This window comes from Natator depressus, chromosome 4 (genome assembly GCF_965152275.1).
Source record: "Natator depressus isolate rNatDep1 chromosome 4, rNatDep2.hap1, whole genome shotgun sequence".
In the NCBI taxonomy this organism is placed as follows: Eukaryota; Metazoa; Chordata; order Testudines; family Cheloniidae; genus Natator; species Natator depressus.
In genome coordinates, this window is record NC_134237.1 from 26,888,736 (window position 1) to 26,909,790 (window position 21,055).

Here is a 21,055-nt window from a genome sequence, read left to right on the forward strand (position 1 = left end):
GATATTTAGGTCAGAAGGGACCATTATGATCATCTAGTCTGACCTCCTGCACAATGCAGGCCACAGAATTTCACCCCACCACTCCTGCAAAAAACCTCTCACCTATGTCTGAGTTATTGAAGTCCTCAAATCATGGTTTAAAGACTTCAAGGAGCAGAGAATCCTCTAGCAAGTGACCCATGCCCCATGCTACAGAGGAAGGTGAAAAACCTCCAGGGCCTTTTCCAATCTGCCCTGGAGGAAAATTCCTTCCCGACCCCAAATATGGCTATCAGCTAAACCCTGAGCATATGGGCAAGATACTAGGGGTATTCTGTTTGTTTTTTACAGTGATGCTTTACTCTTTAAAAAAATAAATGATGGTGCCAAAGCAAATTAAGACCCTGAAAACACAAAACAGCCATAAAAGCTCTTGTGTTTCAGGGAGTAGGACTGCAAGACAGTGTTTCTCTACTGCCATTTCCCAATCTCCAGCACATAAGCAATTGTGATCAACCAGGGTTGAATTACAAGTGAACAAGACTTCCCTCAGATGTCTCTCCAGACAGTGTTACTCATTATTAAATCACTTTACAAAAGAATTAACCTCAAATTAGAGGCATGTGCACTGGTGTCTCTAAACTTCAGGATAAACTTTCAACTTTGAGATACAGTCATACAAGGGTCTGAGCAGTCTGCCCCAGATAAAGCATAGGAGTTAAGCCCATTCATAACTTTAAGTATGTAAGAAGTTTCATTAAAGTCAATGGGACTATTCATATACTTTTAGTAACACATTCACTTAAGTGCTTTGCTGGATTTGGGCCAAATGCTCAGCACATTGCAAGATCAAGCCCTTGCAGAGAAACTACAAAACATAAGTCAAAATCATACCGCTTTAAAATAAGATGATGAAAATGTTACACAAGTATTCCAGGTTCTGAAGGGGACTGTGCTCTAATGGTTATAGACCCTTCGGCATCATCTTCCCAGCCTGCCCCGTCCTGCCTCCAAACTTTAGAATGTCCTACTCCAGCCTGTGCCCTTATGTCCTCATCTCCCTCTTCTCCTGTTCCTGTCTTCCCCACCCCAGCTTGCTCTGTCTCTCTCCCCACTCTGCCCTCTTCCTCATCGATCTACATTCAAGTGTGGCTGCTTCCTCTTTTTCCTCCACACTGCCCTGGACTAGCAGGAGATGCATTGAGAATACAAAAGAGACAGCTTTCCCTGCTCTCAGTTGCCCCAGCAGCCCACATCATTCTTTGTGATAACTGGCAAATAATGAGATTATTAATTACTCTATGCACCATGTAAAGCAACCTGACAAAAATACAGAAGACTACAAAGCAAACTATGGATAAGAGTTTGACTATTATTTACTTGCCATTAGTTTTATTTCATCTACCACTCGTTCAGGGAAGAGACTGGGGTGAAGGGGAAGAATGGTAGTATTCCACTCTAGCTCTGGCTGCAATCCCAAAGGAAATGAATATTTTTGCTAAAATTATCAACATCAAAATAGTTTGTCAAAATTTCTAACTTGCTTCAGCATAAACAGCCTGTTTAGATACAGAAGTAGGGCTCTACAAAATTCACGGCCATGAAAAACGCATCACAGACCGTGAAATCCAGTTTCCCCACTGTGAAATCTGGTCTTTTGTGTGCTTTTACCCTATACTATACAAATTTCATGGGGGAGAGACCAGCATTTCTCAAATTGGGGGTTCTGACCCAAAAGGGAGTTGCGGTGGTGGGGTGGGGGGGTTGCAAGATTATTTTAGGAGGGTTGTGGTATTGCTACCCTTACTTCTGCGCTGCTGCCTTCAGAGCTGAGCGGCCAGAGAGTGGGGGCTGCTGACTGAGGGCCCATCTCTGCGGGCAGCAGCGCAGAGGTAAGGGTGGCAATACCATCCCATCCCATCCTTACTTCTGCACCATGCTTACTTCTGTGCTGAGGGTGGCTCTGCCTTCAGAGCTGGGCTCCCAGCCAGCAGCCACCAGTCTCCAGCTGACCAGCTCTGAAGGCAGCACCACCACCAACAGCAGTGCAGAAGTAAGCATGGTGCAGAAGTAAGGATGGGATGGGATGGGAAGCACAACCCCGCCTACAATAACCTTGCAACCCCACCCACCAACTCCTTTTTGGGTCCAGACCCCTACAATTATAACATTGTGAAATTTAAGATTTAAATAGCTGAAATCATTAAATTTACTATTTTTAAAATCCAATGACTGTGAAATTGACCAAAATGGACCATGAATTTGGTAGGACCCAATATATCAGTCAGTTTGTATCCCTTAAAGCTATTGTTTCAGTCTGTAAATTCATTAAGACAACTGCCTCAGCTTGGTATTCAGAAGGATAGCTTTGCCACCAAAAGAGCTAGAAACTGAATTTATTTTAAAAAGAAATCTTGAATTCTGCAGAAACTGGTGGGACCAGAAGAGGACGGTTTGTCCAGCCCACAAGCACATTCCTTCTTAATTCAGCCCTTGTGCTCTTTACAGCATTGCTTGCTAAACTAATGGCTACTTTCGTGTTCCCTTTCCAGCCAGGTGGAACTAGAAGAGGTAGTAGCAACGACCTTTTAAATCTATACTGTTTTCTATTCTTTGTGCCAAATTCAATAATAGTGAAGTAGGTCCCACTCAACTTATTTCAATGGAGTTGCACCCATATAAATCAAAAATGAAAGTGGCTCTATAGCCATCCCAAAATATATAATGGTACCAACACCATTAACTTTCACTCTTAAGAGAAAATATGTCATGACAACCTTTTATAGTTAAAGATCAACCTTAAATTATTTTGTAATCCTGTGGCCAGTCTTATGAAATTGTTCTAAAATTACTTACAATTACTGGTCGATAGTATGCTGGACCCAATGTCACATCTCTTTGAGGTGGGTATTGTTTAATAAGAGTGCCATCCTCAGCTTCTTCATACCCAAATGCTTGGCCAGGAGAAGGGATAGAGGGACCATCCACTTTTCGGTAGAGTTTTATACTGCCAGCAGTCCTCTGTAAAAACAATTAGATTGTGCTTTAAATTAGATCACAAACACATGGCACCCATGTTGCATAAACCGAAGGTGAATGCACCCAAAGAAAAAGATACAGCCCTACACTTTATTAAAAAGGTGGTCTAGAATATTAACTTTTCATTTTTATATTTTAAAGCACATGTACTTTTAATAGATGTCAGTGTACGAGTGAATCATTAAGTAACCACTGAACCTTATAATGTCACATATGTAGAAGGATAACAGTACAGCACTTTGCATTCATATAATCTTATTGGCAGAGTGAAAATTTAACTTTATTTTTCTGTGTAGATTTCCCCAATTTGATATTATCCCTTTTCAGCTAACTTCAAATTTCTGATCTGTTTATTTGCATGGATATAAATTCTACTAATAGTTTGGTAAAATAAAATTTACACAGTAATCTTTATGATTACATTAGTACCTTCCTATATAATTGACTGTAATCTCATTTCTTTCAGTAATCTATTACTACCAAATGTGCAATAAACTTTTGTCATTTATGACCCAAAGGTAATTCAACTGCCATGCTGATAAATTACAAATAAAAGTCACATGAGGAAAGCTGGCACATAAAGAATGATACAATAAAGCAACGATGCAAAACACATCTAAGGAGTTCTACTCTATTTGAAGTTAACTACAGAAGCTCTTTAAAAAACTTTCTGGTAACTATAAATTTAACCCATATAAATTAAAATGTTGCTATACCCTATTTCAGTAAATGTCAGACCACCAAATCTGTGCTGAACATGGATTTTTGAGTCTGCACACTACTCAAGCACAGACCCATGAAATTCTACTGCTCTACCAGGGAAAGGGCCAGTACAGGTAATCACATACACTGTAGCCAATGGGGAAGCACCAAGTAACCTTCTGACTGCTCCCTGAGGGTATGTCTAACAGCAGTAGGGAGGTGTAATTGCAGCACAGGTAGGCATACCTGAGCTAGCTTTGAAGTCTTACCTCCCCACTCCCAGGTGAGCATCGGAACCACTAGGCTATAGATTTTTCTGGGTTGGGTTGCTCTTGATCTCTCCTGTTGAAGCTTTCTACTTTGTGTAGACACTTAAGTATTCCTCAGAGAAGGTCCTTGAACTTGGTTCTCTCCCCTGCCAGCTGAGCACCCTAGCCACCAGGCTACATGCTATTTTCCTCAACCTCGCCTGTTGACACCATTCCACTTTGCATAAATATATAAATATCTCTTGAACCAAAGAGAAGAAGTGAGAATTACTCTACAGCATGGTGATTGAGGCACTCATCTGGGAGGTAGGAGAAGTGGATCCACATCCCTCCTCTGAATCAGGCAGAGAGAAGATTGTAGTTTTAGTGTATACTGGAAGATTAGTCTTTTAAAAGATTTATTCTTATTTGAAATGGTTTCATAGTAGTTCTACAGGTTATTGTTTGCTTCATTTTTCAGTATTTATTTTCCCTGCATTAATTCAACTTCCTCTCATCAACTGATCTGTCTTGTGATAATTGTGAGCATCACTGTAGGTATGCAATTGTACTACATCAGGCTGGTTTTGAAAAGATTAAATTCAGTAATATGTTTACTAGTGTTTTCACGAATTTTATGTTTACATTTGTGATCAATTAATATGGCATAGTCCTTTTTTATTAACATACCTGTTGACTATGTTCTTTAGGCTCTCTCTCCTTCCTGTTATTAATCTCTAACTCCACAGCAGGAGGTTGGTTATAGCTTCCCGGTCCTGGAGTTTCTGTACGGATCTCTTTGAAACGTTTTTCTTTGTTCTGCAGACTCTCACCACCTTTTATATTATTCTAAAAATATGAAAACATGAATATTCTTTAAAATTATAAAGTAAAATTAATTATGAACTTGACAAGAACTTCACAAAATAAAAAAACAGTTGATAGCCAGTCCTTTAAACCAAAGAGCTGACAAAGTGTGCACTAATTTATATTAAAATACTCTAGATGCAGATCAATTTTCTTTTCTCAGTTTTGTTTTACTTGACTTAAAATAGGAAATGCAACTATTTAGACAAAGAGGCTGAAAATGTTTGTTTCACCTCTGCATTCTCTAATGAAATGCTATTTTAAAATTTCTTACAGCAATACTCCTCAGCAAATTACAAGTATCCCTGTGCTTTCTAATGCAATAAGATATTAGTTGTTGTTTCTTCTTTTTCTAGTAAAGGAAAAACACTATATAATTTATTATCATCATCTATTTGTTCATATTGCAGTAGCACCTAAGAGAGCCCCAAACATGGACCAGGAGCCCAACATGGTAGGTACTGTACAAACAGAACAAAAAGATGGTCTCTGCCCCAGAGAACTTACTATCTAATGCTGTGCCACCAAAAGTTAGACCACTGGTTCCTTCTATATAAATATCAATACGTTTAACAAATTTGAGTTGAATTGTACATACAAAAGCTTCTGCATTTTCAATACACTGGGTCCAGAATCAATAGGTTGTGTTCTTCTGATCAATGATTAAGAAGTAGCAGCAGCACCAATAGTAAACGAGTTCCATTATAAGAATCCAGATGATGACAGCTTTAGAACCACCAACTATGTGACCTTTGGTTTCTAATGAGTGCCTGTCACTGTCCCTTCTTGGGGGCTGAGGTCTTTGATAGGCCTTCAAGGAAGTGAAGGGATGTAAGGAGGAAGTCCAAAGGGGAGGGAGGAGCTACTGATGCCCGACACCTTGAGACAGTACTTACAGAATTACAACTCATGCAGCTATTGTAGAGGTTAGAGTTGGCTCATAATATGAATAGGTTTTGCCATTTTCTTCAGAACACAGTAGAAGAAACACAAATGAGGTACTCCCAATGTTGCAGTTTAAAGGGAACTAAGACATATTCTGGGAATAGAACCTCAGAGGAGCACCAAATACCTTATTTCAGCATTAGTGCTGCTACTGTACCTGACAATCATTGACAATAACAGCACAACCTATCCATAACCAATTAGTAAACCAGAAGTTACAGAAATGCATTTTTATAATTACTCTACAAATGCAAATTTTACAGAAATATAAAATGTCAGAAATTGCTTTGTTTACTTCATTTTACCTGTGTTGTTTTAGGTCATATCACATTCCATCGTGTGTGCTGCATTATGTCAGATTTCAGGGAAATACAGTATTAGTGTGACATTAATGAAACAAAGTAACATAATATATTAGGATATATCAGGGAGGAAAGGAATAAAATGTCTGTCTAAAACAGGTGTACTTGTGCACTGTTTATAGTATTTCCCCCCACCACTACCCGGCCATAAAAGAAAATGGCTGTCTACAAGTTCCACACTGGATGACTGATAATCAACTCTAAGGGCTTGTCTACACTTACCGGGGGTTCAACGCGCGGCGATAGATGCCTTGGCAGTCGCTCTCCGGTCGATTTAGCAGGTCTAGACCCGCTAAATCAACCGCCAATCGCTCTCCGGTCAGCTCCTGTACTCCACTTGAACAAGAAGCACAAGGGGAGTCAACAGGAGAGCATCTCCAGTCGACATCGCGTAGTGTGGACCCTGTGGTAAGTAGATCTAGGTACAACGACTTCAGCTACATTATTCACGTAGCTGAAGTTGCATAACTTAGATCCATCTCCACCCGTAGTGTAGACAAGGCCTAAGTGCTGCCAAAGCCCGAAGTACCTTTTCCTTACACAGCTAATTTACAATTACAATTAAAGATTAGTATATATAAACTGCTATTTTGAGGGATTATTTAATTTTTCACACTACAAATTAAAACAGAAGCAAGATTCAGCAAGAAGACAAAACGTGATGAAGAGCACTGAAGAGACCTTCTGATACTTTTAACTATGATTGCTGTTACAGCGTGCTAGTATGAAATTGATTGCATTACTGCCTTTTCCCACTGGAGGCTGTAAACTGTAGTCAGCAAGTCTTAAAAGAGCCTGCAATGGAGAAGGGCAAAAAACAAATATACTACATTACAATGACATATTCATAATAATGAATTTTTCCACTGTAAAATAGCAGCACACTTTAGAAATTGTTTAATGTGTACACTAATTGCATTGTTTTTACATATTTCATAATTGCTAACAGATAGCATGAAAGTCATGTTTTGTTTTAATTCCAAAAGTGAACTGTAAACTCAAGTGTTTAATACCTCATCTTAATTAAAATTAAATTATGTATTTACATTGAGATTGTTGACTTGCAGACTTCCTTATAATACACAGTTATAACAACTTCAACTGTGTGTTATAGGCACTGGCCCACTTTGGGGGTAGTAATGAGCAGTACTGCCTCAGAAAAGCAGTACCCACCCTCAGCTTCTGGCATACAAAGGAGCAGCATACTCTCCCCACACATCTGACCAGCTTTGGCTGCAGATACAGGAAGGGTGACCAGGAGCCCCACCATCCACTTCTGAGTGTTTTGAGCACACAGGAGAATGCTAGGAGGAATCAACTCTCTGTATTCAAAAGAGCTCAGGGACTGCAATTGTGGCCAATCCCTGCGCATGGATGTGGGGGTGAAGGGAGCCTTCTGGTACCCTTTCCACCCTTACAACATCCTCAAAGCAGCCAGATACAATCTGGACCTATATAATCATTAAAACGTTTCAGTTCCGTAGCCTTTCAAGTGATTTCAGATAGATATATTTATTAGATTTAAATTTAACTAACAAGCAAACAATGTTTTCAGATAAATGGAGAATGAAGGAATTAAATAAAATTCCAGCTTCTCTTTAATGCTAATGTTATTATTGGTTTCAGAGTAACAGCCGTGTTAGTCTGTATTCGCAAAAAGAAAAGGAGTACTTGTGGCACCTTAGAGACTAACCAATTTATTTGAGCATAAGCTTTCGTGAGCTACAGCTCACTTCATTGGATGCACACTGTGGAAAATACAGAAGATGTTCTTATACATACAAACCATGAAAAAATGGGTGTTTACCACTACAGAAGGTTTTCTCTCCCCCCACCCCACTCTCCTGCTGGTAATAGCTTATCTAAAGTGATCACTCTCCTTACAATATGTATGATAATCAAGGTGGGCCATTTCCAGCACAAATCCAGGGTTTAACAAGAACGTCTGAGGAACAGTGGGGGGGGAGGGGGGGTGTAGGTAGGAAACACCCATTTTTTCATGGTTTGTATGTATAAGAACATCTTCTGTATTTTCCACTGCATGCATCCGATGAAGTGAGCTGTAGCTCACGAAAGCTTATGCTCAAATGTTATTATTGAAATCCTAAAAGCACACGTACAATAGAGCAGTGGTGTTCAAACGGGGGGGTATGCCACCCTAGGGGGGTGCAAGAGGTTCTCTAATGGGGCACCAAGAAACTGGGATCCCACGGGTCCTACGGGATCCCATAGGTCCTGTAGGATCCACTGCCATAATAGCGAGGGGGATAAAAATAGAATGGGTATTGTGGGATAAAAATAGAGTGGGTATTGCAGGTTGGTATGGGAGTGGGATAAAAAAAAAAAACAGTCCTCCCACACCACAAACCACATGAATGCCCCGGCCAGCAGCTGCTACTCTCCAGGTGCCCAGCTCTGAAGGTGGCATAGGTCCCAACTCTGTGTGTGCTCTGGGGCTGGAAGAGGTGGGGCAGGGCTGAGGGCTTGGGGGAAAGGGTCGGGTGGGGCAGGGCCTGGGGTGGAGCGGGCATCTGAGCACCCCGGGGGCTGGAGGAAGCCAGCGCCTGTGGAAGGTGGCACTGCCACCAGCAGCAGCACAGAAGTAAAGGTGGCCTTACTTCTGCACTGCTGCTGCTGGCGGCGCTACCTTCAGAGCTGGGCAGCCAGAAAGTGGTGGCTGCTCTCCGGGACATTCATGTTGCTTGCAGTGCAGGAGGGCTATTTTTTTAATTCCGCTCCCATCCCACCCTGCAATACCCACTCCCACATTGTTGAATTTTTATCCCGCTCCCGCTATTATGGCAGTCTCGCTACAGGGTAGAGCCCTGGCAAAAAATACCCAAACAGCTTCAGATTACTAGTAATGGAAGGAGGGGGCAACAAATTCCATAAATGGTAAGGGTGGGGCACGACTGGAAAAGTTTGCGCACCACTGTAATAGAGTATACAGAAACCTACCAAGCAAGCCTGAGAAGGTTCCTTTGCCTTTGCTCTCAAATAATTCATCCAGCATTAACCTGAACTTCCTTTATTCTTACTGAACCATTACTAAACAGTTTCATTTATCAAAATCAATATAGCATTCATTACTCAACCCTCATGGGTCTCAGCTCTTTTAAAATGATATTCTCTGTTAGTACATTGGAGCACCAAGAAATCTTGACCTACACTATACACCAAGTACCTACTACTACTGGAAGGGAACTGCATGAAAACAACAGAACGTCTAGGGAGTCAGACAGCTACTTAAAAGCACTCAGAAAAAAAATGAATTTTTAACTGTCACCAAGCATCCAGCAACATCATGTTTGGGGGCATCAAGGGCTCTTTTGTAAGTTTTCCACTGGGGAAAGAAGTAGAGCAGGTGGGGAAAAGGGGGCATGCATGAGGAGACAGAACAAGGAGGGGGAAAGGAATGTATATAAATAAAAGTTCTTGTCCAAATGATCACTTCCCATCATGCTGTCTCTTTCACTCCTGGCCAATTTAATGTAAGGAGGAGGGTGTTTATTGATTTGTTCCACTGAAATTTGTTATGAACACCACTTGTTATTACTGTTTTGAAAGTCAGGGATCAAATTTCCTTTCTCTTAACTTGTTTAATGCAACTTCTATAACTTTACCTGTACTTTGGCAATATCATAGTGTCCTGGTCCTGGAACATCAACTTCAGCGTTTGGAAAAGTAAAGGCAAAGTCTCGAGTTGTCAAAGAAAGAAATGGAGCATAGCCATCTGCAAATGAGGGGGGTAGGAAAAAACCGAGTAAAACATACGCACTTACAAGAGTTCAAGAAAGCAAACAGTCCATATATGCATCAAAATCATTTTTCAGTAATGAAAATATTTGGTTCATCTAATTTTTCTGCTCCATTGAAAAGATGGGAAATATATAAAGAATAATGTTACAGTGTGCGACTGAAAAACGATAAAGCTATTTTATAAGGCAGAAAGCCATCTCCGTAATTATATTTTAGACCTGAAGCAGCTAACAGAGTCCCGAAGCCCATTCTCTATTGCTTCTCCAACACTATATCTTCAGGTTCCTGCTTGCACAGAAGAAATTAACAGATTTTAAGCCCAAGAGGGACCATTAGGATCTTCTAGTCTGACCTCTTGCATAACATAAGCCATAGAATTTCACCAAATGCTTCCTGCATCAATTCCATTGATTTGGTTGACCTAGAAAGGCATCCAGTTTTGACTGAAAGACTATTAAGCAATGGAAAATCAATCCATGGAATGCTATTGACCTCCTTCTCACATGTACAGAGAAGTGCAAAACTACCCCGATATTCAAACAACTACACTGGCTGCCCATTCATTAGGGGTATGTCTACACTACGGAATAAGGTCGAATTTATAGAAGTCGGTTTTTTAGAAATCGGTTTTATATATTCGAGTGTGTGTGTCCCCACAGAAGTGCATTAAGTGCATTAACTCGGCGGAGTGCTTCCACAGTACCGAGGCTAGAGTCGACTTCCAGAGCGTTGCACTGTGGGTAGCTATCCCACAGTTCCCGCAGTCTCCGCTGCCCATTGGAATTCTGGGTTGAGATCCCAATGCCTGATGGGGCTGAAACATTGTCGCGGGTGGTTCTGGGTACATATCGTCAGTCCCCCCTTCCCTCCCTCCTTCCCTCCGTGAAAGCAAGGGCAGACAATCGTTTCGCGCCTTTTTTCCTGAGTTACCTGTGCGGACGCCATACCACCGCAAGCATGGAGCCCGCTCAGGTAACCGTCACCGTATGTCTCCTGGGTGCTGGCAGACGCGGTACGGCATTGCTACACAATAGCAGCAACCCATTGCCTTGTGGCAGCAGACAGTACAATACGACTGGTAGCCGTCCTCGTCATGTCCGAGGTACTCCTGGTCGCCTTTGTGAGGTCGATCAGGAGCGCCTGGGCAGACATGGGCGCAGGGACTAAATTTTTAGTGACTTGACCAGGTCATTCTCTTAAGTCCGGCAGTCAGTCCTATTGAACCGTCTTATGGTGAGCAGGCAGGCAATATGTCCTTCTGCACCGTCTGCTGCCAGCCAAAGATGTAAAAGATAGATGGAGTGGATCAAAACAAGAAATAGACCAGATTTGTTTTGTACTCATTTGCCTCCTCCCCTGTCTAGGGGACTCATTCCTCTAGGTCACACTGCAGTCACTCACAGAGAAGGTGCAGCGAGGTAAATCTAGCCATGTATCAATCAGAGGCCAGGCTAACCTCCTTGTTCCAATAAGAACAATAACTTAGGTGCACCATTTCTTATTGGAACCCTCCGTGAAGTCAACCCTGTAAGCCGTGTCCTCAGTCGCCCCTCCCTGCGTCAGAGCAACGGCAAACAATCGTGCATCTGAGTTGAGAGTGCTGTCCAGAGCAGTCACAATGGAGCACTCTGATTGGGCTAAAACATTGTCGCGGGTGGTTCTGGGTACATATTGTCCGGCCCCCGTTCCCTCCCTCCCTCCGTGAAGGCAAGGGCAGACAATCGTTTCGCGCCTTTTTTCCTGAGTTACCTGTGCGGACGCCATACCACCGCAAGCATGGAGCCCGCTCAGGTAACCGTCACCGTATGTCTCCTGGGTGCTGGCAGACGCGGTACGGCATTGCTACACAGTAGCAGCAACCCATTGCCTTCTGGCAGCAGATGGTGCAGTATGACTGATAGCCGTCCACGTCATGTCCGAGGTGCTCCTGGCCACGTCCGCTGGGAGCGCCTGGGCAGACATGGGCGCAGGGACTAAATTTTTGGTGACTTGACCAGGTCATTCTCTTTAGTCCTGCAGTCAGTCGTATTGAACCGTCTAATGGTGAGCAGGCAGGCAATACGGATTGCTAGCAGTCGTATTGTACCATCTTCTGCCGGGCAGGCAAGAGATGACGATGGCTAGCAATTGTATTGTACCATCTTCTGCCAGGCAGGCAAGAGATGAGGATGGCTAGCAGTCGTACTGTACCATCTTCTGCCGAGCAGCCATGAGATGTGGATGACTTGCAGTCCTTCTGCACCGTCTGCTGCCAGCCAAAGATGTAAAAGATAGATGGAGTGGATCAAAACAAGAAATAGACCAGATTTGTTTTGTACTCATTTGCCTTCTCCCCTGTCTAGGGGACTCATTCCTCTAGGTCACACTGCAGTCACTCACAGAGAAGGTGCAGCGAGGTAGATCTAGCCATGTATCAATCAGAGGCCAGGCTAACCTCCTTGTTCCAATAAGAACAATAACTTAGGTGCACCATTTCTTATTGGAACCCTCCGTGAAGTCCTGCCTGAACTACTCCTTGATGTAAAGCCACCCCCTTTGTGGATTTTAGCCCCCTGAAGCCAACCCTGTAAGCCGTGTCGTCAGTCGCCCCTCCCTCCGTCAGAGCAACGGCAGACAATCATTCCGCGCCTTTTTTCTGTGCGGACGCCATACCAAGGCAAGCATGGAGTCCGCTCAGCTCACTTTGGCAATTAGGAGCACATTAAACACCACACGCATTATCCAGCAGTATATGGAGCACCAGAACCTGGCAAAGCGCTACCGGGCGAGGAGGCAACGTCAGCGCGGTCACGTGAGTGATCAGGACATGGACACAGATTTCTCTGAAAGCATGGGCCCTGCCAATGCATGCATCATGGTGCTAATGGGGCAGGTTCATGCTGTGGAACGCCGATTCTGGGCTCGGGAAACAAGCACAGACTGGTGGGACCGCATAGTGTTGCAGGTCTGGGACGATTCCCAGTGGCTGAGAAACTTTCGCATGCGTAAGGGCACTTTCATGGAACTTTGTGACTTGCTTTCCCCTGCCCTGAAGCGCATGAATACCAAGATGAGAGCAGCCCTCACAGTTGAGAAGTGAGTGGCGATAGCCCTGTGGAAGCTTGCAACGCCAGACAGCTACCGGTCAGTTGGGAATCAATTTGGAGTGGGCAAATCTACTGTGGGGGCTGCTGTGATGCAAGTAGCCCACGCAATCAAAGATCTGCTGATATCAAGGGTAGTGACCCTGGGAAATGTGCAGGTCATAGTGGATGGCTTTGCTGCAATGGGATTCCCTAACTGTGGTGGGGCCGTAGACGGAACCCATATCCCTATCTTGGCACCGGAGCACCAAGCCGGCGAGTACATAAACCGCAAGGGGTACTTTTCAATAGTGCTGCAAGCTCTGGTGGATCACAAGGGACGTTTCACCAACATCAACGTGGGATGGCCGGGAAAGGTACATGACGCTCGCATCTTCAGGAACTCTGGTCTGTTCCAAAAGCTTCAAGAAGGGACTTTATTCCCAGACCAGAAAATAACTGTTGGTGATGTTGAAATGCCTATATGTATCCTTGGGGACCCAGCCTACCCCTTAATGCCATGGCTCATGAAGCCGTACACAGGCAGCCTGGACAGAAGTCAGGAGCTGTTCAACTACAGGCTGAGCAAGTGCAGAATGGTGGTAGAATGTGCATTTGGACGTTTAAAGGCGCGCTGGCGCACTTTACTGACTCGCCTAGACCTCAGCGAAACCAATATTCCCACTGTTATTACTGCTTGCTGTGTGCTCCACAATATCTGTGAGAGTAAGGGGGAGACGTTTATGGCGGGGTGGGAGGTTGAGGCAAATCGCCTGGCTGCTGGTTACGCGCAGCCAGACACCAGGGCGGTTAGAAGAGCACAGGAGGGTGCGGTACGTATCAGAGAGGCTTTGAAAACCAGTTTCATGACTGGCCAGGCTACGGTGTGAAAGTTCTGTTTGTTTCTCCTTGATGAAACCCCCCGCCCCTTGGTTCACTCTACTTCCCTGTAAGCTAACCACCCTCCCCTCCTCCCTTTGATCACCGCTTGCAGAGGCAATAAAGTCATTGTTGCTTCACATTCATGCATTCTTTATTCATTCATCACACAAATAGGGGGATGACTACCAAGGTAGCCCAGGAGGGGTGGTGGAGGAGGGAAGGAAAATGCCACACAGCACTGTAAAAGTTTACAACTTTAAAATTTATTGAATGACAGCCTTCTTTTTTTTGGGCAATCCTCTGTGGTGGAGTGGCTGGTTGGCCGGTGGCCCCCCCACCGCGTTCTTGGGCGTCTGGGTGTGGAGGCTATGGAACTTGGGGAGGAGGGCGGTTGGTTACACAGGGGCTGTAGTGGCAGTCTGTGCTCCAGCTGCCTTTGCTGCAGCTCAACCATACACTGGAGCATACTGGTTTGGTCCTCCAGCAGCCTCAGCATTGAATCCTGCCTCCTCTCATCACGCTGCCGCCACATTCGAGCTTCAGCCCTCTCTTCAGCCCGCCACTTACTCTCTTCAGCCCGCCACTTACTCTCTTCAGCCCGCCACCTCTCCTCCTGGTCATTTTGTGCTTTCCTGCAGTCTGACATTATTTGCCTCCACGCATTCGTCTGTGCTCTGTCAGTGTGGGAGGACAGCATGAGCTCGGAGAACATTTCATCTCGAGTGCGTTTTTTTTTCTTTCTAATCTTCACTAGCCTCTGGGAAGGAGAAGATCCTGTGATCATTGAAACACATGCAGCTGGTGGAGAAAAGAAAAGGGACAGCGGTATTTAAAAAGACACATTTTATAAAACACTGGCTACACTCTTTCAGGGTAAACCTTGCTGTTAACATTACATACATAGCACATGTGCTTTCGTTACAAGGTCGCATTTTTGCCTCCCCCCACAGCGTGGCTACCCCCTCAACCCTCCCCCCTCCCTGTGGCTAACAGCGGGGAACATTTCTGTTCAGCCGCAGGCAAACAGCCTAGCAGGAATGGGCTCCTCTGAGTGTCCCCTGAAGAAAAGCACCCTATTTCAACCAGGTGACCATGGATTATATCTCACTCTCCTGAGGATAACACAGAGAGATAAAGAACGGATGTTGCTTGAACGCCAGCAAACATACACTGCAATGCTTTGTTGTACAATGATTCCCGAGTACGTGTTACTGGCCTGGAGTGGTAAAGTGTCCTACCATGAAGGACGCAATAAGTCTGCCCTCCCCAGAAACCTTTTGCAAAGGCTTTGGGAGTATATCCAGGAGAGCCGCGAATGCCAGGGCAAAGTAATCCTTTCACATGCTTGCTTTTAAACCATGTAGAGTATTTTAAAAGGTACACTCACCGGAGGTCCCTTCTCCACCTGCTGGGTCCAGGAGGCAGCCTTGGGTGGGTTCAGGGGGTACTGGCTCCAGGTCCAGGGTGAGAAACAGTTCCTGGCTGTCGGGAAAACCGGTTTCTCCGCTTGCTTGCTGTGAGCTATCTACAACCTCGTCATCATCATCATCTTCTTCGTCCCCAAAACCTGCTTCCGTATTGCCTCCATCTCCATTGAAGGAGTCAAACAACACGGCTGGGGTAGTGGTGGCTGAACCCCCTAAAATGGCATGCAGCTCATCATAGAAGCGGCATGTTTGGGGCTCTGACCCGGAGCGGCCGTTCGCCTCTCTGGTTTTCTGGTAGGCTTGCCTCAGCTCCTTCAGTTTCACGCGGCACTGCTTCGGGTCCCTGTTATGGCCTCTGTCCTTCATGCCCTGGGAGATTTTGACAAAGGTTTTGGCATTTCGAAAACTGGAACGGAGTTCTGATAGCACGGATTCCTCTCCCCATACAGCGATCAGATCCCGTACCTCCCGTTCGGTCCATGCTGGAGCTCTTTTGCGATTCTGAGACTCCATCATGGTCACCTCTGCTGATGAGTTCTGCATGGTCACCTGCAGCTTGCCACGCTGGCCAAACAGGAAATGAGATTCAAAAGTTCGCGGTTCTTTTCCTGTCTACCTGGCCAGTGCATCTGAGTTGAGAGTGCTGTCCAGAGCGGTCAAAATGGAGCACTCTGGGATAGCTCCCGGAGGCCAATACCGTCGAATTGTGTCCACAGTACCCCAAATTCGACCCGGCAAGGCCGATTTAAGCGCTAATCCACTTGTCAGGGGTGGAGTAAGGAAATCGATTTTAAGAGCCCTTTAAGTCGAAATAAAGGGCTTCATCGTGTGGACGGGTGCAGGTTTACATCGATTTAATGCTGCTAAATTCGACCTAAAGTCCTAGTGTAGACCAGGGCTAGAGGATCCAGTTCAAAATTCCCTTTTCTGATTTTAAAATGCTCCATGAATTTGCTCCATTCCCTCTCTATATAGATTACACTAGGCTCCTCACAATCCCTTCACATAATATGGCCACTGTTGGTAAAGGGGCTGCCTCCTTTGCAGCTGTAGGCAATTCTCATGGCCTTCTGCATCTCTCTACCTCACTGATCCTCTATTTCATTTAAAATCTCGAGTAAAAACATAGCTTTTCTCCTTTACCAACTTCTCCTAATTTCTGTCTCCCCCTCTGCTGTTACTTAACTCTAAGCAATGTTATTTAACTTCATAAAGAAGCTGAGATAGTTTGTATAAAATGTTATACAAAGTTATTCATAGATTTCCTGTATTTTAAACACACAAATGACCATTATGATCACCTAGTCTGACATCCCGCACGCCACAGGTATTATGTAGTAAGGTTGGATAGATGTACATAAAATTATAGAAAAGTGTTTAAAATTGAGTTAACTTCCCTGTAAATGAAGTAATGCTTAATTACAATTGAATTTATTTTCAACTGGGATTTACTTTAGTTGTATTTAAACGCAACGCAGTCTCCTACTTCAGGTTCATTAGGGAAGTTTCCAGTGGATTTTTCATTTTACTTCTGGGATAAGGTAATGTTGACAGCAAGAGGGAAGGTAAAGAAATAGGAGCAAATAAAAGAAGAAATGTTACATTTGTTTATTTTTAATGCTCCTCACTTCCATTACTAATACTTTCCTTCGTAAGATCCACAAAATGGCCTTCAAGGGCTAAAACCAGTTATATGGCTTAAAAGGGATAAACACTGCATTTAATTTACCATTTTACAGATAAAATTAAGATAATTAAAATTAGGTAAAATCTTATTGTATCTGACATCTCAATTTAGGGGTTTTTGGTGTTTTCAGAGGCTGTACCTCTGATGAGTGCCACTAGGGGACAACCTAATGAAGTCTGTATTTCTGGCATGGCCTTATAATTAATCCATGTTTAAGTGCTACAAAAGAACATATTAACTTAACTCTATATCCATCTTGACTTTTGACTGGTGATTGGGAAGAGACTGTTATTCATAGCTCCTTTAACTTCAATTTGTATCTGAGACTGAGTTCTATACACCTGCTTCTAAGATATCACTAATTAGGCTGAAAGAAGGATTCCAATACTACAGACAGCTATTCTCAAGTCATTCCTACTTTAAATAGAGAAAAAAATAACTTGTCTGATATCCCCATATGTTTATATCTTCAGCTGCAGAGCATTGCTCTTGTTGAAAAGAACATAAATGGAAATCCAAAGCCACCCAAGGAGACCCAATTTCGTTTATTCAGTACAAAGGAAGTAAAAATACTTCTAGTAAAATATATTAAAGCCCAGCTACACACTGAACCCTACTGAAAACTCATTTATGTCAAAGTGGGATAGAGAATTAGATAAGGTTTTTCAACAAGAGAATTAGAAAGGTATTTCTGAATACAAAGCCATCATTTTAACAGTGTGGCAGACTGCCGGACTTTGTACCTCAGACCTTGCATTGCAGGATTTCCAAGATTTTTCTCTCACATGGGCTGCATCTCCATCAAAAACACCATATACAAGTATTCTTTTGGGGGAGAGCATAGGACATTGGGAAAAAGTGCCTGGGCCTAATTCTCCTCTCACACAGGAACAAATCAGGAGTAACACTGCTTAAGTCAGTACTGTTACAAGAGTGTAAAACCTGTGCGAGATATGAATCAGGTAAACCATGTTTAAATATGTGGAAGGAAGAGATAGTTCAAGTTGAAGACAGGAATCACATCATCTCCATTTTGAGAACCAACTCAAGGAGCTATCCTGACGAAAAATCCCAGCAGAGACATGGCACGGGTAGTTTTTACCTCTATGTAGCTAGTGAGGTAAACCCTGGGTGGGGAGGAGGGTACATATTGATCTCCATTAGCTAAACTGAAGTAAAAACTACTTATGCCTTGTCTCCACTCCCCCTTTCACAAGGAGATAGCGCTCTCGACTGCACCCCTCCTTCTGCAGCTTTTCCCTACACTATGCTCCGACCTTTCTCTGGGTCAAACCTTGCCCTTAACAGGAGCAGCTCAGGCCTGGGCTCTCTGCCAGACCTCCGTGAATGTCAGTTTCAGCTGCAGGACTCGGGCTACCCATTATTTGCTCGCTGCCTAGTTCTAGGGGGGCGCAGCCCAGGTTTGTGACTGGCACCGTCCTACACGACCCTGCCTGGGGTTGTAATCGCTCCGAAGCAGCCCCGACGTGGGCTGTTTGATAGCCCCGCGAGCCCCAGCGGCAGCAGACACCGGGGAGTGGGTGCGACGGTGGGTCCCCGCACAGGGGCGCGCCAGGGAGCGGGCAGGGGAAGCCCGGGAGTGAATCTGGCCGCTCCCCGCCCGTTACCTGCTTTCTGCTGTTTCCCGGGCTGCAGCTGGTAGGAGCCGGGCCCCACATGAGCCTCGGTGCCCCCCGCGGGCCGAGTCAGCGCCCGCGGAGCGCGGTCGTACATGTCGGCCGGCCCCGCACCCCGAGAGCCAGCGCTGGCCGGCGGCGGCAGTCACCATGGACACCGCGGGGCCCAACACGCCGGGCCGGCCCGAGGAACCGGCCCCGCCCCCTCCCAAGCCAGCCTGCCTGCCTGCCTGCCAGGCTGCCCGCCCCTGCCCTCGGGCACCCGCCCCGCAGCGCTCCCCTCTCCCCGCAGAGAGCCTCCCCTTCCCCCGCGACCCGTCCCGCGGCGCTCCCCTCTTCCCCCCCACACAGCCTCCCCTTCCCCCCGCGGCTCTCCCCTGTCCCCGCACACAGCCTCTCCTTCCCCCCCACGACCCGCCCCGCGGCGCTCCCCTCTCCCCCCACAGAGCCTGCCCTTCTCCTTGCGACCCGCCTCGCGACTATCCCCTGTCCCCGCACAGAGCCTCCCCTCCCTCCCCCCCCCCCACGACCCGCCCCGCGGCGCTCCCTTGTCCCCCTATAGAGCCTCCCCTTCCACCCGCGACCCGCCCCGCGGCGCTCCCCTGTCCCCCCATAGAGCCTGCCCTTCCCCTGCGACCCGACCCGCGGCGCTCCCCTCTTCCTCCTCCCCCCCCCCAGCCTGCCCTTCTCCCCCGCGGCTCTCCCCTGTCCCCGCACACAGCCTCCTCTTCCCCCCCCCCACGACCGGACCCGCCCCGCCCCGCGGCGCTCCCCTCTCCCCCCACAGAGCCTGCCCTTCCCCCGCGACCCGCCCGCGGCTCTCCCCTGTCCCCCACACAGAGCCTGCCCTTCCCCCGCGACCCGCCCCGCGGCGCTCCCCTCGCCCCCCATAGAGCCTCCCCTTCCCCCGCGACCTGCCCCGCAGCGCTCCCCTCTCCATCCACAGAACCTGCTCCCAGCGCTCTCCTCTCCCCACAGAACCTGCCCCACAGAGCTCCCCTATCCCCCACAAAGCCTGCCCTTGCCACCCACCCCACAGCACTCCTCTTCCCCTCACAGAGCCTATCCCCACCCCTTGTTCGGCAGCCCTCCTCTCTCCCACCACAGAGCCTTTCCCCTGCCACCCATCCCACAGCACACCTCTTCCCCCATGTGATGTTATTGACCTGAACTGGGACCTTATAGATCATTGTTGTAACCAAGGTCCTTTAGTGGCATCAAATCTTGTATAAAGGGGGTCAAATAAGGTGTCTAAAACAAGGTTATGGTTTGCTGGTTATGATTATGCTATCTGTGTGCAGGTGTCATTTTTTAATTTAAAGTTATAAGTATTGGCTCTATACTATCTGTAGTTCAAACGTATGCTATGCTTCTGGGTGACACCCCAGACAAGTTGGTGTCAGCTCTGCTTAGCCTGCTTTATTGGCCATTAAGGACCATCAGCTATACAATTGACCCATTGAGAGAGGGCAGATACACCTTGTGACTCAGCAAGGCATGCAGGGACCTGCCTATGGGCAGAACTCTGAGGTTTTTCCATACCTTGTGATGGACAGCTTGTCTTTGGGACAAAGAAAGCAGAGACCACATGACAAGAAACTATAAAAAGCTGTGTTAGTCTGTATTAGACAGCCGTCCCCTAACGCCCCTACTTTACTTGCGCTATATTGATGACATCTTCATCATCTGGACCCATGGAAAAGAAGCCCTTGAGGAATTCCACCATGATTTCAACAATTTCCATCCCACCATCAACCTCAGCCTGGTCCAGTCCACACAAGAGATCCACTTCCTGGACACTACAGTGCTAATAAACGATGGTCACATCAACACCACCCTATACCGGAAACCTACTGACCGCTATTCCTACCTACATGCCTCCAGCTTTCACCCTGACCACACCACACGATCCATCGTCTACAGCCAAGCTCTGCGATACAACCGCATTTGCTCCAACCCCTCAGACAGAGACAAACACCTACAAGATCTCTATCAAGCATTCTTACAACTACAATACCCACCTGCGGAAGTGAAGAAACAGATTGATAGAGCCAGAAGAGTTCCCAGAAGTCACCTACTACAGGACAGGCCTAACAAAGAAAATAACAGAATGCCACTAGCCGTCACCTTCAGCCCCCAACTAAAACCCCTCCAACGCATTATTAAGGATCTACAACCTATCCTGAAGGATGACCCAACACTCTCACAAATCTTGGGAGAAAGGCCAGTCCTTGCCTACAGACAGCCCCCCAACCTGAAGCGAATACTCACCAACAACCACATACCACACAACAGAACCACTAACCCAGGAACCTATCCTTGCAACAAAGCCCGTTGCCAACTGTGCCCACATATCTATTCAGGGAACACCATCACAGGGCCTAACAACATCAGCCACACTATCAGAGGCTCGTTCACCTGCACATCCACCAATGTGATATATGCCATCATGTGCCAGC

The 21,055-nt window shown here is 46.0% G+C and overlaps 1 protein-coding gene across 5 annotated transcripts in view; it reads right to left on the reverse strand.

Annotated features, from left to right (window-relative positions):
* Nucleotides 1–18,751, reverse strand: part of STPG2 (sperm tail PG-rich repeat containing 2) — a 431,616-nt gene extending 412,865 nt beyond the window's left edge. For 4 of the 5 annotated variants that reach the window (XM_074950649.1, XM_074950650.1, XM_074950653.1 and 1 more), the window contains exons 1-4: nucleotides 18,588–18,751; nucleotides 9,766–9,875; nucleotides 4,659–4,817; nucleotides 2,836–3,000 (exon numbers count right to left, since the gene is read on the reverse strand). In XM_074950649.1, the coding sequence (XP_074806750.1) occupies nucleotides 2,836–3,000; nucleotides 4,659–4,817; nucleotides 9,766–9,875; nucleotides 18,588–18,693 (540 nt within the window). In that variant the 5' untranslated portion in view covers nucleotides 18,694–18,751. The remainder of the gene's footprint in view (nucleotides 1–2,835; nucleotides 3,001–4,658; nucleotides 4,818–9,765; nucleotides 9,876–18,587) is intronic. The other variant, XM_074950652.1, reaches the window with a different exon arrangement.
* Nucleotides 18,752–21,055: the final 2,304 nt, after the last annotated feature.